At 47.6% G+C, this 22,740-nt stretch overlaps 1 protein-coding gene across 1 annotated transcript; it reads left to right on the plus strand.

The window, feature by feature from the left end:
- The first annotated feature begins 3,088 nt into the window (after positions 1–3,088).
- On the plus strand, positions 3,089–20,172 carry mrpl16 (mitochondrial ribosomal protein L16). The gene is made up of 4 exons (XM_038820633.1): positions 3,089–3,258; positions 4,337–4,408; positions 18,332–18,480; positions 19,663–20,172. The coding sequence occupies exons 1-4, from the start codon at positions 3,201–3,203 to the stop codon at positions 20,146–20,148; spliced, it is 765 nt and encodes a 254-aa protein (XP_038676561.1). The 5' UTR covers positions 3,089–3,200; the 3' UTR covers positions 20,149–20,172.
- Positions 20,173–22,740: the final 2,568 nt, after the last annotated feature.

The raw sequence follows: 22,740 nt of genomic DNA on the forward strand, positions 1-22,740 counted from the left end.
CCTTCAAATCTGTACTGGGGTCAAGCATGGCTGTGTGTTAGCCCGTACATTATTTACAATATACTTGAAAGTAGTTATTCACCTCTGCTCTCTGGTGTCAAGATTAAATACCATCCACTGGAACACTCTTTAACCTCAGTTGCCTCACTGCCAAAACAAAACTGGCCAGCACAGCTACATGGTACAGGATCAACTATTTGCAGATGACTGCCCACTCTGAGCAAAGCCACTCTCTAACTCTGCAGGCAAGAAACTCGGCCTGTCCTTGATTGTTACCAAAACAAAACTCAAACTTCAAACCAAAACTGGGCAACTAAATATTTCACACCCCATTTATGGAGAAGGACAGACTCTGGAATAAGTTGAGAACTTCCCATACTTTGGCAACTACCACACTTAAAAGGCCACCATTGATCCTCCATCACAGGATCATCTGTGTCAGCTCAGCCTTCTACAAACTGAAGCAGCGAGTGTGTGACAACAAAGACCACCGCATGTCAACAAAAACCCTGGTATGCAAACCAGTTATCGTCATCACACTCATATACTGCAGTGGGATCTGCATTATGTATACATGGCAGGACGGTGGCACAGTGGTTAGCAATGCTGCCTCACAGCGTCAGGTGCCCAAGTTCATTTCCGGCCTTGGGTGACTGTCTGTGTGGAGTTTGTCCATTCTCCCCGTGGATTTACTCTGGGTGCTCCAGTTTCCTTCCAGAGTCCAAAGATCTGAGGGTTGGGTGGATTGGCCATGTTAAATTGCCCCTTAGTGTCCAAAAAGGTTAGTTAAGGTTACTGGGATAAGGCGGGGGTGTGGGCCTAGATAGGGTGCCCCTTTGGACGGTCGCTGCAGACTCAATGGACTGAATGGCCTCCTTCTGCACTGCAGGGAGTCTATGATTCCATGTATCAGTGACATATGAGAGCCAGAAAAATTCCATCCTCCGGATTCAATTAGAGGGCTATATAACAAATGCTGGTGTCCTCTTGATGCTAGTTCCACAAGAATTCAGACAAAACTCCTGCAAAATCACTTTTGAAGGATGGCGGGTGGCTGAAACTATCAAATGAGCAATGTTTTAGGGAATGGCAAATAAATTGCTTAGCAGACACTGAAGTTCCCCTTAAAGTGTGATAGAGTTGACATTAATAACTGGCAGCTCCCTCCATTCATTCAAACTGGCGACAACTCCATCAGTCTTTCTCAAGCTTTGAGTCCCTACCAATGTTTTAATGATGAGACAGAGTAAATCCTGCACTCCAGATCCCACTACCTCATGGGATGTCCTGACCTACGTACCCAATCATCTGTGGGGAAAGAATCAGCCTGTTTTGTCACATAAGACCCTGGCAGAACCTTAAAATCCTGTGTAGAGACCATCTTCGAATTGGGACAGCCAACAACAATGATATGAAAGAAACCCGCGGCACGATGGCACAGTGATTTGCACTGCCTGCCTCACAGTGCCACAGACTCGGATTCAATTCCAGTCTCGGGTCACTGTCTCTGTGGAGTTTGTACTTACTCCCCGTGTGTCTGCGTGGGTTTCCTCCGGGTGCTCCGGTTTCATAGAACATACAGTGCTGAAGGAGGACATTCAGCCCATCGAGTCTGCACCGACCCACTTAAGCCCTTACTTCCACCCTATCCCCGTAACCCAATAACCCCTCCAACCTTTTTGGTCACTGAGGGCAATTTACCATGGCCAGTCCACCTAACCTGCACGTCTTTGGACTGTGGGAGGAAACAAGAGCACCCGTAGGAAACCCACGCAGACACAGGGAGAATGTGCAGACTGCACAGACAGTGACCCAGTGGGGAAATCGAACCTGGGACCCTGGCGCTGTGAAGCCACAGTGCTGTTCACTTGTGCAACCATGCTTTCCTCCCACAGTCCAAAGATGTGTAGATTAGGTGGATTGGCCATGCTAAAAATTGCCCCATCATGTTCAGGGATGTAATAATAATCTTTATTAGTGTCACAAGTAGGCTTACATTAACACTGCAATGTCGCTACTGTGAAAATCCCTTAGTCGCCACACTCCGGCGCCTGTTCGGGTACACTGAGGGAGAATTCAGAACGTGCAATTCATACAGACACGGAGAATGACAGTGATCTAACCTGGGTCCCTGGTGCTGTGAAGCCACAGTGCTAACCACTGTACTACCGTGTCCAGATTAGGTTATGGGATTACGGGATAGGGCGAGGTGGACACTGGTAAATGGAGTGCTGATTCAAAGGGTTGGTGCAGACTCAATGGGCCGAATGGCCTCTTTTTGCACTGTAGGTATTCAGTGATTCTATGATCAAATGAGACGGAGACCGAGGATAAAGAGAGATTGGAGAGAAAACTGAAGTGGAGCTGAGTAGGCAATTTAGTTAAGATGCAGAGATCTGCCGGCCCCTTTGATGGCGATATTTGGGGCGATATTTGGGGTTTCAGAAAAGCTGGAGCTCATGGAGAGGAGGAAGGCCGATGTCTTGCCTGCACCTCTCTGATTGCACGGTGACGAGTTTTGCTGGAGTGGCGGGCGGCATCGTCACCTAGGGTAGCAGCATGGTTGGGTGACCTGTATGACTTCCTGCGTTTAGAGGTGAAGTATGAGTTAAGGGGCTCAGCAGGGGAGTTTGAGAACAGGTGAGGGATGTTTGTGGCCGTGTTTGAGGAGCTGTTCCTCGTGGGGGCTGGGTGATTTGGGGGGGGGGGGGGGGGGGGGGGGGGGGGGAGTTTGAAAAAGGAGAAAAATCTGTACAAACTGTACAGTTAATTGTTGGGAAGAATGTTTCCAGGGGTGTTTATTTGCTGTAACTACTTTCATACAAGTTTGAATAAAATGCGTTAAAAAAAAACGATGGAGAGACCTGGAAATGAATGGGTAAGGATTGAATCAGTGGACACAATTCTGGGCGCAATTGGAGAGCGGCACCGGGGATCAATGGGGAAGAGGGATCGGGGCCAATGGGAGGACAGGACCCGGAGACCAATGGGATGGCAGGATCCGGAGACCAATGGGAGGACAGGACCGGGGAACAATGGGAGGGCAGGATCCGGGGACCAATGAGAGGGCAGGTTCCGGGGACCAATGGGAGGGCAGGATTCGAGGACGGCCTCTCCTTCCTCCCGCGGCTGCAGGAGGCAGCGGAACTATCGTGCTGCCGGGTTGCTCCTCCCAGTGATGGTTTGAGTGAGACACCGCTATGGCCTGCCTGCTCCGGCGCCTGGGCCTTGTCCGCCCCGGAATCAGCATCAACTCAGGTGGGAGCCGATACCGTTACCCGGCGGTTTGACCCTGAAGTGACCTGGGTGCTGCCCCGTGGTCTGATCCTGGAGTCAGCTGGTTGCAGCCCCGGGGTCTGATCCTGGAGTGAGCTGGGTGCAGCCCCGGGGTCAGACCCTGAAGTCAGCTGGGTGCAGCCCCGGGGTCAGACCCTGGAGTGAGCTGGGTGCAGCCCCGGGGTCAAATCCTGGAGTGAGCTGGTTACAGCCCCGGGGTCTGATCCTGGAGTGAGCTGGGAGCAGCCCCAGGGTCTGATCCTGGAGTGAGCTGGGTGCAGCCCTGGGGTCTGATCCTGGAGTTAGCTGGGTTCAGCTCCGGGGTCAGACCCTGGAGTGAGCTGGGTGCAGCCCCAGGGTCTGATCCTGGAGTGAGCTGGGTGCAGCCCCGGGGTCTGATCCTGGAGTGAGCTGGGTTCAGCTCCGGGGTCTGATCCTGGAGTGAGCTGGGTTCAGCTCAGGGGTCTGATCCTGGAGTGAGCTGGGTGCATCCCCGGGGTCTAATACTGGAGTGAGCTGGTTGCAGCCCTGGGGTCTGATCCTGGAGTGAGCTGGTTGCAGCCCCGGGGTCTGATCCTGGAGTGAGCTGGGTGCGGCCCCGGGGTCTGATCCTGGAGTGAGCTGGGTGCAGCCCCTGTTCTTTGATTGGAGAATGCTTTTTTTTCAACCATCAAGGCAGTTTGCAATCTCTAGAACAAAGATACCATTTATTGGGATTCCAATGTGTTCACCTGGTCCTGAAGAGAACCTGGCTGCTCATAATTTGCTGATGATTATGGCACCAAATACGATAGTGAGTGTTGGTTGGATAACTAACTTCTTTATGATTAAGTTGCAAATGTGCTGAATAAAGCCAGACACTGTATATTATTAAAACAATTATTCTGAATTAATTTATTCAACAATGTTTTGCTTGTGTGGCATCTGGTCCGAGTTTGCTATTGTGACTGACACACTGGTTTTGTATCCTTTGGATATGGTCTGTCGCAAAAGCAGCAAGAAACCTTCTAATCAATGGATGATTTTATTCGAAGTTCAATAACATCTACTTTCATTACAGGCCCATGTCAAAATTATATCAAAGTTCTCACTGTTGGACTAAAGACATATGAGCGGCCTCCCTGTTATGATGGTGAGTTTGATGAAAATTTGCTCTGTGCGTTACCCTTCTATGAGGCACTGATGTAGTGAGGGTGAAAGCACCAATTGTATCTGATAGGAAGGAAAAGAAACATTTGCTTGTCAGAGTAGTGGTTATAATAATGCTGGGGGTTGGTTTAGCTTGCTTGGCTAGACAGCTGGTTTGTGATGCAGTGCAGGTTCATATCCTGTACCAGCTGAGGTTATTCCTGAATAACCTCTTATACCTTCTCAGCCTTGCCCCTCATCTGAGGTGTGGTGATCCTCAGGTTAAATCATTACCTGACAGCTCACCCCTTCAAAAGGGATCATCTGGGACTTTGGGGTCATCTCGGACTTTATCTTACCTTTACAATAATGCTGCTCTACCTGTAGCTTGGTGTGTAAAGGCACCACGTAGCATTGTTTTAGACCACATAGGTTGCAGGTTTGACTGTCGAAACTGTGTTTAAACTGGGCAGTATTTTGGGGCACTATCATTATTCATTGAACTAGAGAATTTAAAAAATGCAACCAGGATTGAAGCTCCTGCTATCAGTTTCCAGTGGCCAGTCGTGAGAGCATTCTTGCATAGGAGTCAGATGGTCTTGGGTTTAAATCCCACTGAGGGAGTGCTGTACTGTCTTTCTCTCCAGTAGATCAAAGAACCCATAGCTTTATTCCAAAGCAGAGTTCAAAAGTTTCCCCCCATTTTCTTTGCCTAGTGACCTCGTTATTCACCTGCAGAGTATGTGATGTTGGTTGAGGGCACAGTGAATTCCTGAACCAACATCGCCAAACTGATTATCACATTTCTGTTAGTGGGAGCTGGCTGTGTGCAAATTGGCTGACTAATTTTCTACATTACAATAGTGACTACACTTGATGGGCTGTAAACTGCTTTGGATTATCATGATGTTTTGAGGGTGTGATCAAAATGTAACTTTTCTGTTTTGCGAGATGGTGAATGAAGAGATGTTCATGTAAGATTAAATACGAGAAATTAGACAAAACACAGGGAACTTTTTTTATTTGGTAGGTTTGTGAGGTTGTAAAATGCAGCATCGCAGTGACTGATTGAACGAGAGACCATATCAGTTTTGACAAATAGTTGGGCAAGAAGCTGGGAAGGAAAGAGGGTGGTTAAAGAGTTAGCTCATGTGGTTTGGATTGCTGCTTATGTGGAGGATAAACACCAACTCGCACTTGATTGGGCTGAACTGTTTGATCTGTTGCTGTGTTGAACTCCAATTAGAGGTATCTAGTATTGTAGCTGTGGAGTTAGTAATGAGGCTGAGGGCACAGTCAAACTCAGTTGTGATTGGACAACCTGGATGAATAACCTTTTGGTTCTCACTGCCTTGACTATTAGTCTGCAATCTGTGGCTCTGGAGCTGTATCTGCTTCTTTAACATTTCATTTGCAGCTCCCAGCCTTTCCACTGGGATAGCGCTATGAAGAATCGTGCTCCTATTGTGCGGGTGAAAAGCTAATTATTATGTTGCACTTCAAAATTTTAATGGAAAACATCAACATTCTGCAGATAATCTACACCATAATTATAGAAAATGCCTTTGACTTGCAGAACAGGTTTATGTTTGTGATCATTATTTTTTCTAATCTAACTGAGACGATAAATTATTCTTGATGTGCTCATTAGAGCTTTTTTTAATGATGAGAATCAATAACTGAAAAAATTCCATTCATTCTATGCGTCTCAAGTGGAAGGCACAATATAAAATCCAACAAGCTGGCTGCACTTTGCAAGAAGGCTCCATGCGGACGGGGAGATGGTGCCCCAGTACAGTGCTCAGTTATGCTTGAGTGGCCCAGGTTAACTTGGCTGTGTTTACTGTATTGATCACCTGCCTAATAAACCTGACCTAGACTCAAAGCTATATTTGCTTTGTAAGAAGTCTTACAACACCAGGTTAAAGTCCAACAGGTTTGTTTCAAACACGAGCTTTCGGAGCACGGCTCCTTCTTCAGGTGAACAGGGAATAAAATGTTTATGTTTGTTGAAATTGTGGCACGTTAGCCATCCCATTTACTAACTTCAGCAACACTCCTTTCAAACACGTGTCAGAAACAAGCAACTTTCATGTGTTTTGCAGTTCATTTTTCCCTGACACAGCGTGAATTATGTTCTTTAAATCGCTTTCATCCTTCACTCTTGAGTCATAAGGGTTAGGATATACTTTTATTTTTCCCAAAATGTGACGTGTCACATGTCAATATTGATATGTATCTGCCAGTTAGCTTCCTACTCCAATGTCATATGTCTTCATACATTCCTTTCTCACTGTCAACTGCTTCCTAATTTGGTAGCATCAAACATCTGTGTTATTCTTCTGTACTAGGGATCAATGCTAAGACCCCAACTGTTCACATTCTATATTAGTGATTTGGACGAGGGAACTAAATGAATTATCTCCAAATTTGCAAATGATATAAAGTTGAGTAGGAGGGTGAAATGTGAGGAGGATGCAGAGCTGTTTCAGCGGGATTTGGACAGGCTGAGTGAGTGGGCACATGCATGGCAGATGCAGTATAACCTAGGGAAATGTGAGGCTATCCACTTCGGTAGCAAAAATAGGAAGGCAGATTTATTATTTGAATTGGTGTGAATTGAGAGGTGGATAATCAGTGAGACCTTGGTGTCCTCGTGTATCAGTTGCTGAAAGTACGCAGGTACAGCAGGCAGAAAAGAAAGCAAATGGTATGTTGACCTTAACAGTGATAGGAATAGGGATGTTTTGCTGCAATTGTATAGGGCATTGTTGAGGCCACACCTAGAGTATTGTGTACAGTTTTGGCGTCCTTACCTGAGGAAGGATGTTCTTGCTATGGAGGGAATGCAATAAAGGCTGTTCCTGGGATGGCAGGACTAAAATATGAGGAGAGACTAAATCGGTTAGGATTATATTTATTGGAGTTTAGAAGACTCAGAGGGGATCTCATAGAAGCATATAAAATTCTAACAAGATTAAACAGGGTAGATTCAGAAATAATGTTCCTTATGGTGGGGGAAGTCCAGAACTAGGGGTTAGAGTTTGAGGAAAAAGGGTAAACCTTTTAGGACTGAGGTGAGGAGAAATTTCTTCACCCAGAAAGAGTGAATCTGTGGAATTCACTACCACAAAAAGTAGTTGAGGCGAAAACATTGTGCAATTTTGAAAAGGAATTAGATATAGCTCTTGGGGCAATAGGGATATTTGGGAGGGTGTGGGGGGAGAGCAGGATCAGAGTATTGAACTTGATGGTCAGCCATGATAATGAATGGCGAGTGGGCTTGAAGGGCCAATTGGCCTCTGCCTTCTATTTTCTATGTATGTTTATTGTGGTTTTGTCCAAAAAGCTGATATAAATAGAAAACCTAGAAGCAATGCCAGGATAACAGCTGCTAATCCACATAAATGTCCATTTGTCATACATTTAGCTCCTTTTCCACAGATAGCTCTTTATCCACGCAGGTTAATTTGTTCTGATAACATGGTTCTTTACTTTTGTATGCGTTCCCTTTATCAGACAGTTTCTGAAAATCCATGGGCGTATCCACCAGATACTGATACTTGCTTTACATTTTATTTTTAATTATTCAGTCATTTTTTTTAAAATTTAGATTATCCAATTATTTTTTCCAATTAAGGGGGCAATTTAGTGTGGCCAATCCACCTACTCTGCACATTTTTGGGTTGTGAGGGCGAAACCCACGCAGACACGGGGAGAATGTGCAAACTCCACACGGACAGTGACCCAGAGCCGGGATCGAACCTGGGACCTCAGCGCCGTGAGGCAGCTGTGCTAACCACTAGGCCACCGTGCTGCCCCTTAATTATTCAGTCATGCGATATGGGTGTCGCTGGCTGGGTGAACATTTCTTACCCATCCCTGGTTGCTCATGAGAACATGGTGCCTTCTTGAACAACTGAAGTTTATGTGGTGTAGGTACATCCACAGTGTTGTGAGGGAGGGGGTTCCAGTATTTTGACTCTGTGACAGTTGTCATGATAGGGGGAAATTAGCAATTTGGCTCCAGAAATGCAGTACCAGATGTAGCAGGCAATTTAGGGGTTAAACAGACTGAGGGAAAAGACTGCTAACAGCAGAGTCAAATGGATTCGCCTATTCAGACTTAACCTTGTTAGTGGGAATATACAGGATGTTCCAGTACAGCAAGGATGATCCACTCAAGATCCATTGTCATTCAGGACCACCTTGTTTGACCAGCCATTTGCCCATCACAGAGTCTGATGACCTATTTGCCCATCAGTGGAAGATTAGTTGCATATCAATAGCATGGCTTGTTCTTTTGTATAAACGAGAGTGGGGAATCAGCCAAGATAACGATGATAGGTTCAAGTCTGGAACCTGAGAGGACCTTTGTTTGGGGATGAGCATTATGAGTTGGAGCACTTTCAGGCAAGTGGAGGGTATTCCATAATACAACTGACTTGCACCCTGCAGATGGTGGACAGGCTTTTGGGAGTCAGGTGGTGAGTTACCATAGAATTCCCAGCTTCTGGCCTGTTCCTGTAGCCACAGTATTTATATGGCTAGTCCAGTTCTGGTGCAGATAGTGGGAGAATTCAGCGATTGGTAATGCCATTGAATGTCAAAGGGAGATGGTTAGATTCTCTCTTATTGGAGATGTTCATTGCTTGGCACTTGTGTGGTGCAATTGTTACTTGCCACTTTTCAGCCCAAGTCAGGATATTGTTCCGGTCTTGCCTAATTTGGACATGGACTACTTCAGTATCTGAGGAATCGTGAGTGGTGCTGAACATTGCACAATCATCAGCGAGTATCTCACCTCTGACCTTATGAAGGAGGGAAGATCATCGATGAAGCAACTGAAGATGGTTGGGCTTAGGACACTACCCTCAGGAACTCCTGCAGTCATGTCCCAGAGCTGAGATGATTGATCCCCAACAACCATCTTTCTTTGGTATGACTTCAACCAGTGGAAGGTTTCCCTCTTGATTCCGATTCCGTATTTCTCGGGATTCTTGATATTAGAGGCAGTCATTCTCACTGCGCCTCCTGATTCTGCCCTTTTGCCCATGTTTGGATTATGGCTGTGATGAGGTCAGGAGCCAAGTGGCTTGGCAGAATCCAAACTGAGCTTTAGAGAGCAGATTATTGTTACGTAAGTGCCGCTTGTAAGATACCTTCCATAATTTTGAGGCTTTTAAAAAAAAAAAAAAAAAAATTACAGTACCCAATTATTTTTTTTCCAATTCAGGGGCAATTTAGCGTGGCCAATCCACCTAACCTGCACATCTTTAGGTTGTGGGGGTGAAACCCCGACAGACATGGAAAGAACGTGCAGACTCCACATGAACAGTGACCCGGGGCTGGGACCGAACCCGGTCCTCAGTGCCGTAGGCAGCAATGCTAACCACTGTGCCACCCCCATCATTTTGATGATTGAGAGTAGACCGATTGATTGGGGGGTTGGTAATAATTGGCCAGGTTGGATTTTTCCTACCCTTTGTGGACAGGATTATACCTGGACAATTTTCCACATTGCCGGTTAGCTTCCAGTATTGTAGCTGTACTGGAACAGCTAGGCTAGGGGCCACATGCCTTAAGTAATCTTGGCTGGACTGTCGTCAGGGCCCATAGTCTTTGTGGTATGTGGTGATCAGCATGATTTCCATGCCTATGTTTAACTTGATGTCATGAGACTTAATGAGGTCTGGAGTCAATTTTGAGGACTTCCAGGGGAAACTCCCTCCCGACTGTATACCACTGTGCTGCCACCTCTGCTGGAGTCTGGGACATTGCCTGGAAGATATTATTCTGTGTACGTGACTATGTCAGTGTTGTTTGCCTAGTTGGTGGGACAGCTCTCCCAATTTTGGCACAAGCTCCTAGATGTTAGTAAGGAGGACTTTGCAGGGCCAACAGGGTTGCTTGTTTCTAGTGCTTGGGTTGATGCTGGATGATCGGTCCAGTTTCATTCCTTTTAGATTTTATAGAGGTTTGGTACAACTGAGTGGCTTGTTAGGCATTCAAGAGTCAACCAATTTGCTGTGGGCCAGCTCTCATATAGGCCAGAGCAGGAGAGGGTGGCAGAGTTTCTTCCCTGAAGGACATTAGTGAGCCAAATGGATTTTTACAACAATCGATGAGCTTTAATTCAAGATTTTATTAATCGAAGTTAAATCCACCAGATGCAGTAATCGGATTTGAACCGATGTCTCCAGAGCATCAGCCTGAGCCTGTGGATTTTAAAACCAATCATTTATGGGATGTAGGTGATGCTGGTTTGGCCAGCATTTATTATCCATCTCTAATATTGCTAGGTACCTAACCCAGTGACATTACTGTCACACCACCGTTTCCTGCTCCACTCCCCTCCATTTAAAATTCAGTTATTGTGCCCTAAACCCGAGTAATTAAGTCCATCTCAGCCTTTAGGATGTACACTGCTCCTTCAATAAAAAGACCTGCATCTTTCTGGCACCTTTTACAACATCAGCAGGTCCAAGAATGCTACATGATCAATGAGTGATTTTGAAGTTTAGGCATTTTTGGAATATAGGCTAGGGGTTCTAAGCTTTTCGCATCCGAGTGCCTCCCTATTTTTTCAAAAAAAATCAGACCGTCTTGCGGAACCCAAGAATCTTTCCTGCATTTAAATAAACTGTACAGGGAACTTCTGTTTGTGAAAGGAATGCACAGGATTCTGAATATAAATTTTTGCTGGGGTACAGCGAGTTCCCAGGATGGTCTGGTTGCTGGGGTGCAGTGAGTTGACGGGATGTTCTGGTTACTGGGGTGCAATGAGTTAACGGGATGGTCTGGTTGCTGGGCGCAATGAGTTGACGGGATGGTCTGGTTGCTGGGGTGCAGTGAGTTGACAGGATGTTCTGGTTACTGGGGTGCAATGGGTTATGGGGATGGACTGGTTGCTGGGGTGCAGTGAGTTGACAGATGGTCTGGTTGCTGGGGTGCAATGAGTTAACGGGATGGTCTGGTTGCTGGGGTGCAGTAAGTTGCCGGGATGGTCTGGTTACTGGGGAGCAGTGAGTTGACAGATGGTCTGGTTGCCGGGGTGCAGTGAGTTGAAGAGATGGTCTGGTTGCTGGGCGCCGTAAGTTGCCGGGGTGGTCTGGTTGCTGGGGTGCAGCGAGTTCACAGATGGTCTGGTTGCTGGGGTGCAGTGAGTTGAAGAGATGGTCTGATTGCTGGGGTGCAGTGAGTTGAAGAGATGGTCTGGTTGCTGGGGCGCAGTGAGTTGACAGATGGTCTGGTTGCTGGGGCGCAGTGAGTTGAAGAGATGGTCTGGTTGCTGGGGTGCAGTGAGTTGAAGAGATGGTCTGGTTGCTGGGGTGCAGTGAGTTGAAGAGATGGTCTGCTTGCTGGGGCGCAGTGAGTTGACGGGATGGTCTGGTTGCTGGGGTGCAGTGAGTTGAAGAGATGGTCTGCTTGCTGGGGCGCAGTGAGTTGACGGGATGGTCTGGTTGCTGGGGTGCAATGAGTTAACGGGATGGTCTGGTTGCTGGGGTGCAGTGAGTTGACAGATGGTCTGGTTGCTGGGGCGCACTGAGTTGAAGAGATGGTCTGGTTGCTGGGGTGCAGCGAGTTCACAGATGGTCTGATTGCTGGGGTGCAATGAGTTGAAGAGATGGTCTGGTTGCTGGGGCGCAGTGAGTTGAGGAGATGGTCTGGTTGCTGGGGCGCAGTGAGTTGAAGAGATGGTCTGGTTACTGGGGAGCAGTGAGTTGACAGATGGTCTGGTTGCTGGGACGCAGTGAGTTGAAGAGATGGTCTGGTTGCTGTGGCACAGTGAGTTGACAGATGGTCTGGTTGCTGGGGTGCAGTGAGTTGAGGAGATGGTCTGGTTGCTGGGGCGCAGTGAGTTGAAGAGATGGTCTGGTTGCTGGGGTGCAGTGAGTTGACAGATGGTCTGGTTGCTGGGGTGCAATGAGTTAACGGGATGGTCTGGTTACTGGGGAGCAGTGAGTTGACAGATGGTCTGGTTGCTGGGGTGCAATGAGTTAACGGGATGGTCTGGTTACTGGGGAGCAGTGAGTTGAAGAGATGGTCTGGTTGCCGGGGTGCAGTGAGTTGAAGAGATGGTCTGGTTGCTGGGGCGCAGTGAGTTGAAGAGATGGTCTGGTTGCTGGGGTGCAGTGAGTTCACAGATGGTCTGGGTGCTGGCGCGCAGTGAGTTGAAGAGATGGTCTGGTTGCTGGGGTGCAGTGAGTTGAAGAGATGGTCTGGTTGCTGGGGTGCAGTGAGTTCACAGATGGTCTGGGTGCTGGCGCGCAGTGAGTTGAAGAGATGGTCTGGTTGCTGGGGTGCAGTGAGTTGAAGAGATGGTCTGGTTGCTGGGGCGCAGTGAGTTGAAGAGATGGTCTGGTTGCTGGGGTGCAGTGAGTTGAAGAGATGGTCTGGTTGCTGGGGCGCAGTGAGTTGACAGATGGTCTGGTTGCTGGGGCGCAGTGAGTTGACAGATGGTCTGGTTGCTGGGGCGCAGTGAGTTGACAGATGGTCTGGTTACTGGGGTGCAATGAGTTAACGGGATGGTCTGGTTGCTGGGGTGCAGTGAGTTAACGGGATGGTCTGGTTGCTGGGGTGCAATGAGTTAACGGGATGGTCTGGTTGCTGGGGTGCAGTGAGTTGACAGATGGTCTGGTTGCTGGGGCGCAGTGAGTTGAAGAGATGGTCTGGTTGCTGGGGCGCAGTGAGTTGAAGAGATGGTCTGGTTGCTGGGGTGCAGTGAGTTGAAGAGATGGTCTGGTTGCTGGGGCGCAGTGAGTTGCCGGGATGGTCTTGTTGCTGGGGCGCAGTGAGTTGACAGATGGTCTGGTTGCTGGGGTGCAGTGAGTTGACAGATGGTCTGGTTGCTGGGGCGCAGTGAGTTGCCGGGATGGTCTTGTTGCTGGGGCGCAGTGAGTTGACAGATGGTCTGGTTGCTGGGGCGCAGTGAGTTGACAGATGGTCTGGTTGCTGGGGCGCAGTGAGTTGACGGGATGGTCTGGTTGCTGGGGCGCAGTGAGTTGACGGGATTGTCTTGTTGCTGGGGCGCAGTGAGTTGACAGATGGTCTGGTTGCTGGGGCGCAGTGAGTTGACAGATGGTCTGGTTGCTGGGGTGCAGTGAGTTGAGAGATGGTCTGGTTGCTGGGGCGCAGTGAGTTGACAGATGGTAGTTTGATGTGCATAAGTTGGGAACATAGGCTGTCAGGGAAGGACACAAGTGAAATGTGGAACTTGTTCAAGGAACAGATACTATGTGTCCTTGATATGTATGTCCCTGTCAGGCAGGGAAGAGATGGTCGAGTGAGGGAACCATGGTTGACAAGAGAGGTTGAATGCAAGGAGACTTGTGTAAGGCTGAGGAAACAAGGTACAGAGAGGACGCTGGAGTGATACAAGATAGCCAGGAGGGAACTGAAGAAAGTGATTAGGAGTGCTAAGAGAGGGAATGAAAAATCTTTGGCGGGTAGGATCAAGGAAAACTCCAAGGCCTTTTACACATATGTGAGAAATGTGAGAATGACTAGAGTGAGAGTAGGTCCGATCAAGGACAGTAGCGGGAGATTGTGTATAGAGTCTGAAGAGATAGGAGAGGTCTTGAACGAGTACTTTTCTTCAGTATTTACAAACGAGAGGGGCCATATTGTTGGAGAGGACAGTGTGAAACAGACTGGTAAGCTCGAGGAGATACTTGTTAGGAAGGAAGATGTGTTGGGCATTTTGAAAAACTTGAGGATAGACAAGTCCCCCCCGGGCCTGACGGAATATATCCAAGGATTCTATGGGAAGCAAGAGATGAAATTGCAGAGCCGTTGGCAATGATCTTTTCGTCCTCACTGTCAACAGGGGTGGTACCAGGGGATTGGAGAGTGGCAAATGTCGTGTCCCTGTTCAAAAAAGGGAATAGGGATAACCCTGGGAATTACAGGCCAGTTAGTCTTACTTCGGTGGTAGGCAAAGTAATGGAAAGGGCACTGAGGGATAGGATTTCTGAGCATCTGGAAAGACACTGCTTGATTAGAGATAGTCAGCACGGATTTGTGAGGGGTAGGTCTTGCCTTACAAGTCTTATTGAATTCTTTGACGAGTTGACCAAGCATGTGGATGAAGGTAAAGCAATGGATGTAGTGTACATGGATTTTAGTAAGGCATTTGTTAAGGTTCCCCATGGTAGGCTTATGCAGAAAATAAGGAGGCATGGGATAGTGGGAAATTTGGCCAGTTGCATAACGAACTGGCTAACCTATAGAAGTCAGAGAGTGGTGGTGGATGGCAAATATTCAGCCTGGAGCCTAGTTACCAGTGGCAAATCACAAGGATCAGTTCTGGGTCCTCTGCTGATTGTGATTTTCATTAATGACTTGGATGAGGGTGTTGAAGGGTGGGTCAGTAAATTTGTAGACGATACGAAGATTGGTAGAGTTGTGGATAGTGAGGAGGGCTGATGTCGGCTGCAAAGAGACATAGATAGGATGCAGAGCTGGGCTGACAAGTGACAGATGGAGTTTAACCCTGAAAAGTGTACGGTTGTCCATTTTGGAAGGACAAATATGAATGCGGAATACAGGGTTAACGGTAGGGTTCTTGGCAATGTGCAGGAGCAGAGAGATCTTGGGGTCTATGTTCATAGATCTTTGAAAGTTGCCACTCAAGTGGATAGAGCTGTGAACAAGGCCTATGGTGTGCATTCATTAGCAGAGGGATTGAATTTAAGAGCCGTGAGGTGAAGATGCAGCTGTACAAAACCTTGGTACGGCCACATTTGGAGTGCTGTGTGCAGTTCTGGTCGCCTCATTTTAGGAAGGATGTGGAAGCTTTGGAAAAGTTGCAAAGGAGATTTACCAGGATGTTGCCTGGAATGGAGAGTAGGTCTTACGAGGAACAGTTGAGGGTGCTAGGCCTTTTCTCATTAGAACAGAGAAGGATGAGGGGCGACTTGATAGAGGTTTATAAGGTGATCAGGGGAATAGATAAGTAGACAGTCAGAGACTTTTTCCCCGGGTGGAACAAACCATTACAAGGGGATATAAATTTAAGGTGAATGGTGGAAGATATAGGGGGGATGTCAGAGGTAGGTTCTTTACCCAGGGAGTAGTGGGGGCATGGAATGCACTGCCTGTGGAAGTAGTTGAGTCGGAAACATTAGGGACCTTCAAGTGGCTATTGGATAGGTACATGGATTAGGGTAGAATAATGGAGTGTAGATTAATTTGTTCTCAAGGGCAGCACGGTAGCATTGTGGATAGCTCAATTGCTTCACAGCTCCAGGGTCCCAGGTTCGATTCCGGCTTGGGTCCTCCCCATCTGTGCGTGGGTTTCCTACGGGTGCTCCGGTTTCCTCCCACAGTCCAAAAATGTGCACGTTAGGTGGATTGGCCATGGTAAATTGCCCTTGGTGTCCAAAATTGCCTTTCGTGTTGGGTGGGATTACTGGGTTATGGGGATAGGGTGGAGGTGTTGACCTTGGGTAGGGTGCTCTTTCCAAGAGCTGGTACATACTCGATGGGCCGAATGACCTCCTGCACTGTACATTCCATAATAATCTATGATTAACATAGGACAAAGGTTCGGCACAACATCGTGGGCCGAAGGACCTGTTCTGTGCTGTATTTTTCTATGTTCTATGGTCTGGTTGCTTGGGCACAGTGAGTTGAAGAGATGGTCTGGTTACTGGGGCACAGTGAGTTAACAGATGGTCTGGTTACTGGGGCGCAGTGAGTTGACAGATGGTCTGGTTACTGGGGCACAGTGAGTTGAAGAGATGGTCTGGTTACTGGGGTGCAGTGAGTTGACAGGTGGTCTGGTTGCTGGGGCGCAGTGAGTTGAAGAGATGGTCTGGTTACTGGGGTGCAGTGAGTTGACAGATGGTCTGGTTGCTGTGGCACAGTGAGTTGACAGATGGTCTGGTTGCTGGGGTGCAGTGAGTTGAAGAGATGGTCTGGTTACTGGGGTGCAGTGAGTTGAAGAGATGGTCTGGTTACTGGGGTGCAGTGAGTTGAAGAGATGGTCTGGTTACTGGGGTGCAGTGAGTTGACAGGTGGTCTGGTTGCTGGGGCGCAGTGAGTTGACAGATGGTCTGGTTGCTGGGGCGCAGTGAGTTGACAGATGGTCTGGTTGCTGGGGTGCAGTGAGTTGAAGAGATGGTCTGGTTGCTGGGGTGCAGTGAGTTGACAGATGGTCTGGTTGCTGGGGTGCAGTGAGTTGAAGAGATGGTCTGGTTGCTGGGGTGCAGTGAGTTGACAGATGGTCTGGTTGCTGGGGCGCAGTGAGTTGAAGAGATGGTCTGGTTGCTGGGGCGCAGTGAGTTGAAGAGATGGTCTGGTTGCTGGGGCGCAGTGAGTTGACAGATGGTCTGGTTGCTGTGGCACAGTGAGTTGACAGATGGTCTGGTTGCTGGGGTGCAGTGAGTTGAAGAGATGGTCTGGTTACTGGGGTGCAGTGAGTTGAAGAGATGGTCTGGTTACTGGGGTGCAGTGAGTTGAAGAGATGGTCTGGTTACTGGGGTGCAGTGAGTTGACAGGTGGTCTGGTTGCTGGGGCGCAGTGAGTTGACAGATGGTCTGGTTGCTGTGGCGCAGTGAGTTGACAGATGGTCTGGTTGCTGGGGTGCAGTGAGTTGAAGAGATGGTCTGGTTGCTGGGGTGCAGTGAGTTGACAGATGGTCTGGTTGCTGGGGTGCAGTGAGTTGAAGAGATGGTCTGGTTGCTGGGGTGCAGTGAGTTGACAGATGGTCTGGTTGCTGGGGCGCAGTGAGTTGACAGATGGTTTGGTTGCTGGGGTGCAGTGAGTTGAAGAGATGGTCTGGTTGCTGGGGCACAGTGAGTTGAAGAGATGGTCTGGTTGCTGGGGCACAGTGAGTTGAAGAGATGGTCTGGTTGCTGGGGCACAGTGAGTTGAAGAGATGGTCTGGTTGCTGGGGTGCAGTGAGTTGAAGAGATGGTCTGGTTGCTGGGGTGCAATGAGTTGAAGAGATGGTCTGGTTACTGGGGTGCAGTGAGTTGAAGAGATGGTCTGGTTGCTGGGGTGCAGTGAGTTGAAGAGATGGTCTGGTTGCTGGGGTGCAGCGAGTTCACAGATGGTCTGATTGCTGGGGTGCAATGAGTTGAAGAGATGGTCTGGTTGCTGGGGCGCAGTGAGTTGAGGAGATGGTCTGGTTGCTGGGGCGCAGTGAGTTGAAGAGATGGTCTGGTTACTGGGGAGCAGTGAGTTGACAGATGGTCTGGTTGCTGGGACGCAGTGAGTTGACAGATGGTCTGGTTGCTGGGGCGCAGTGAGTTGAAGAGATGGTCTGGTTGCTGGGGTGCAGTGAGTTGACAGATGGTCTGGTTGCTGGGGTGCAATGAGTTAACGGGATGGTCTGGTTACTGGGGAGCAGTGAGTTGACAGATGGTCTGGTTGCTGGGGTGCAATGAGTTAACGGGATGGTCTGGTTACTGGGGCGCAGTGAGTTGAAGAGATGGTCTGGTTGCTGGGGTGCAGTGAGTTGAAGGGAGGGTCTGGTTGCTGGGGTGCAATGAGTTGAAGAGATGGTCTGGTTGCTGGGGTGCAGTGAGTTGAAGGGAGGGTCTGGTTGCTGGGGCGCAGTGAGTTGAAGAGATGGTCTGGTGGCTGGGGTGCAGTGAGTTGAAGAGATGGTCTGGTTGCTGGGGTGCAATGAGTTGAAGAGATGGTCTGGTTGCTGGGGTGCAGTGAGTTGAAGAGATGGTCTGGTTGCTGGGGTGCAATGAGTTGACAGATGGTCTGGTTGCTGGGGTGCAGTGAGTTGAAGAGATGGTCTGGTTGCTGGGGTGCAATGAGTTGACAGGTGGTCTGGTTGCTGGGGTGCAGTGAGTTGATGGGATGGTCTGGTTGCTGGGGTGCAGTAAGTTGAAGGGAGGGTCTGGTTGCTGGGGTGCACTGAATTGACGGGATGGTCTGGTTGAAGTCTGTGGGTTTCTTCTCTCAGATGTGGTCATTCCAGAGAAGCCAAAGCTGAAATTCCTTAATAAAGTCCCCAACTACAAGAAGCCCAGGCGCTGGATGAAAAGATTGGGAGATATCCGCGGACCAGCAACTCGGGTCACTGATTTCACCAATGGACAGTACGGAATTGTAGTAAGTATCTGCATTTCCCCTAATGTGTGATTATAAAGGATGTTAGATGTAAAAAAAAATGTAGAAATAGGTTTGATTACTGCCATCAAGCCTTCCTTGTCTGCCTGAGTGCCTCGGTGGTATCAATCATTGGGAGAATCCCTGATCATCTGCACAAACCCAGTTGCAGTCGATTATGTGACTGCAGCTGCCTGAGTGGGAAATGCCAAATAACAGGGTCAGCAATCTGTATTCCACAGATTGCTTCCCATGGATTGGTTGATCTGTCCACTGCAGGTGTGAAATTCTTGTTCCTGTCCGTACCTCCAGATTTAGGGAGTCACTCCTGGACCCTGCCTGGAACTGATGTAACCAGAACCATTTGGGAGGGAACAAGCGTGCCTCCAAGATGACAATAAAATATTTTGGTGTCCAAGATGAGCATATTCTTTCATATGGGTGAAGAAGGCATGTACTGTGAACCAAAGGCACCCTCTCTGCATTTTTGTTGTCTTCAAAATAAACTGCAACATTGCATCTGACCAAACTCTTCAAAGCAATAAATATTGAGCTGCTAATACTGTCTCTTGCAGTTGACTGTGGAGTGTGTAGCATGGACTGGGAACATTTTGGGTAATGTGGAAGATTGGCAAAGGACCAGGGATCAGAGGAAACTAATCCTGAGTGTGGTGGAATTAATATGGATTGCTTTCAGTTGAATATGAAATGTTACATCAAATTCCTAAACTTGAAATTGGTGAGCGGCAGTAAGAAGTATGATACCCGAGCAAAAGCTTGGAGCTGAGAAACTGCATCACAAAATGAGATACGTTTAAAGATAGGTTTAGAGGTTGCACTGTGTTGTATCCGGTAGGTTCATAGTCCCAGTGTAACATGGACATGCCACTATTAACATTGGAAATTGCATTGAGCATTTGCTGTTCATTCAGATTACTGTGAAAAAGACCATCAGTACGATGTTGTCTCTTGGACAGAGTATGTTTTCTGAAGCATGATTTGATGTGTGTAACCTGAATGCTTGCACAACACAATAGAGACAGTGTGGGAATAACAAACCAAACCAAAATGTCCTGTCAAAAATCAATTATAACTTCAATGTTCCATTCATTCCTCCCCCCTCCCACGCCCCACTCCCCCTCTTTTTGCCCATCCTGTTCCCTTGGCCCACCCTTCTTTCTGCAGGCTCTCGGAGGTGGTTATCTTCACTGGGGCCACTTTGAAATGATGCGCCTCACCATTAACCGGCGGATGGATGCCAAAGCTATGTTTGCTCGCTGGCGTGTAAATGCTCCATATAAACCCATCACACGGAAAGGATTAGGTCAGAGAATGGGCGGTGGGAAAGGGGCCATCGATCACTATGTCACTCCAGTAAAATATGGCCGAATTGTAGTGGAGTTTGGAGGGAAGTGCGCGTTTGAGGAGGTGGAGCCATTTCTGTCAGAAGTTGCCAAGAAGCTGCCATTTCCTGCAAAGGCAGTCAGCAAGAAACATTTGGAGGAGCTGAAAAATGAGGATGAGCAGAAGGCTAAAAACAATCAGAATCCCTGGACCTTTGAAAGAATTGCAACCATGAACATGATGGGAATTCGCAAAGTGTTAAGCCCGTTTGACTTAAAATATCACGGCAAATTCTTTGGAAAGAGACGTGTTCCCAATCGCGTGTGAAGATTAAAATATCTGTCAAAATATCATTTGTTTTAATATTTATTTTGGTTCGATAACTGGATCTATATCAGTTTAGCTGCACTTTTGTTTCTGTAATAATTTGGTAAAACTGAGTGGCTTGCTTGACCATTTCAGAGGGCAGATACTGTATTGGCTGTGGGTCAGGAGTCACATCTCGGCTAGACACGATAAAGACGGCCTGTTTCTCCGGGTTTTTACAACTATTCATGATAGTTAAGTGATCAATGTTATTGGGACTAGCTTTAATCCCAGATTTATGAATTAATTTAATTGAATTACGTTCTACTAGCTGCTGTAATGGGAGTTGAGCCACTGTTCCATCAACATTAGCTTGGGCCACTGGATTATTAGTTAAATGATATTACCACTGCCACAGCCTCCTCCTTCATTTGTGCCATCAAATGCTAGGCAATTACTATCTCCTTCAAGAAAGAATCTAACTATCCCCTATGATATTTAGTGGCATTACCGTAGCTGAATCATAGAATCACTACAGTGCAGAAGGAGGCCATTTGGCCCATCGAGTCTGCACTGGCCCTCTGAAAGGGTATCCTTCCTAGAATCAGGCACCCACCCTATCCCCTTAACCCAGTAACCCCACCTAACAAACTTTTAGAGACTGAGGGACAATTGATCATGGCCAATCCACCTAACCTGTACATCTTTGGACTGTGGGAGGAACCTGGAGGAAACCCACGCAGACACAAGGAGAAAGTGCAAACTCCAATCAGACACTCTAGGTTGGAATTGAACCCAGTCTCGAGCTGTGAGGCAGCAGTGCTAACTTCTGTGCTAACATGCCGCCCCTGCTAACAACATCCTGGTTACCATTGACTAGCCATATAAATACTGCGGTAACGAGCCCAACAGAGCCTGGGAATCCTGTGAAGGTCAACTGATCTTTTGACTCTCTAAAGCCTGTTCACCATCTACGAGGCATAATTCAGGGATCTGATGGAATACTCTTCACATGTTTGTATCAGTGCAGCTGCAGTGACACTAAAGAAACTCTACACCATCTAGGTTAAAGCAGCCTTGAACATTCACTGCCTCCTCAACGGAGCACAGTGGCAACAGTGTGCCATCAACAAGATTCCTTTGACAGCACCTTCCAAACTCAAGGCCTCTACCTCACAGCAGGACAAGGGCGGCAGACACAGGCACACCATTATCTGCAAGTTCCCCTCTGAGCCCCACATCATTCTGACTGGGAAATATATCATCGTTCCTTCACTCTTGTTCGCTGAATTAAAATCTTGGAACTCGCTCTAAACAGCACCGTATGTGTACCTGCACCACAGACTGTAGCGATTTTTAGTAGACGGTTCACTACTATCTTCTCGAGGGCATTTGGGGATGAGCAACAAATGCTGGTCGAACCAGCAGTGTCCACATTTGTGGAGAGGGAAAAAAAAATCAAAAGATTGTATGTATTAGAAATATAGAGTGCATCTTCAGGGTGAGTCTTGAGAGAGGTCTAGGTTCAGACCCCATCACAATGTTTACTGATGGAGAATTGGGTGTTGTTCTTCGGGTGATATTTGACATGCAGTCAGGTGCACATCAAAAATCCCATAGCTGAATGAAAAGAAAAGCAGGGAGCTCTTCCTGACTTGTGCCCAACCCCCCCATCAACACCACTGAACAAAACAGAATTTAAAAAATAAATTTAGACTACCCATTCATTTTTTTTTCCAATTAAGGGGCAATTTAGTGCAACCAAACCATGCACATCGTTGGATTGTGGGGTGCAACCCGCGCATTCACAGAGACATGGACAGTGACCTGGGGCTGGGATCAAACCTGGGTCCTCAGAGCCATGAGACAGCAGTGCTACCCACTGCGCCACCGTGTCACCCCATAGAAACAGAATTTTGCTTAGTTCCACAAAGCCATGCATTCCAGGTCATAACCATTCTTTGTTATAAAATATATATTTATGTCATTTCTGCCAATCTTCCAAATGCAATATTTATTTACAGATGCTATTGGATATATGTTCATAGTTTGTTAATCCCTGTTTATTTTGCTTTTGCTTTTTACACATAACCAGAATATAATTTGCATTGCTTCTTCCTGGCTTTTGGCAACATCATCCAAAAGCTTGGCATTATTTTTCACATGTACTTCGACAACACCCACCTCCACGTAACCACCACCTCTCTGACAACACCAATATTGCTAAGTTATTACACTGGTTATCGGAACTCCAGTACTGGATGCAATGACATTTTCTCCAATTAAATATTGGGAAGACTGAAACCATTGTCTCCAGCCCCCACTCCAAACTTTATTCCCACGGCACCGACTCCGTCTTTCACCCTGACAACTGCTTGTAACCTTGGTGTCATGTTGGCCCCCCAAGTTGAGATTCCAATCATACATTCATGCCATCACTAAGACCACCTCTTTCCACCTGTGTAACTTTACTGACTCTCAGCATTTGAAACCCTCTTGTGCCTGTCACCTCTACATTTTTGGCTGGTCATACATACGAGTTAGGAGCCTGTTCCACATCCAATAAGATCATTGTTGATCTGATTGTGGCCTCTACTTTCACATCTACCCCCT

The sequence above is a fragment of the Scyliorhinus canicula genome, chromosome 15, assembly GCF_902713615.1.
Source record: "Scyliorhinus canicula chromosome 15, sScyCan1.1, whole genome shotgun sequence".
NCBI classification, from domain to species: domain Eukaryota; kingdom Metazoa; phylum Chordata; class Chondrichthyes; order Carcharhiniformes; family Scyliorhinidae; genus Scyliorhinus; species Scyliorhinus canicula.

What these genes read in the sequence shown, in the direction of transcription:
- mrpl16 (XM_038820633.1), top strand. Translation starts at nt 3,201, where the DNA reads ATGGCCTGCCTGCTCCGGCGCCTGGGCCTTGTCCGCCCCGGAATCAGC. An exon ending in CGGAATCAGCATCAACTCAG is followed by an intron (nt 3,259 to 4,336) that starts GTGGGAGCCGAT and finishes CTTTCATTACAG; the next exon opens with GCCCATGTCAAAATTATATC. An exon ending in ATGGACAGTACGGAATTGTA is followed by an intron (nt 18,481 to 19,662) that starts GTAAGTATCTGC and finishes TTCTTTCTGCAG; the next exon opens with GCTCTCGGAGGTGGTTATCT.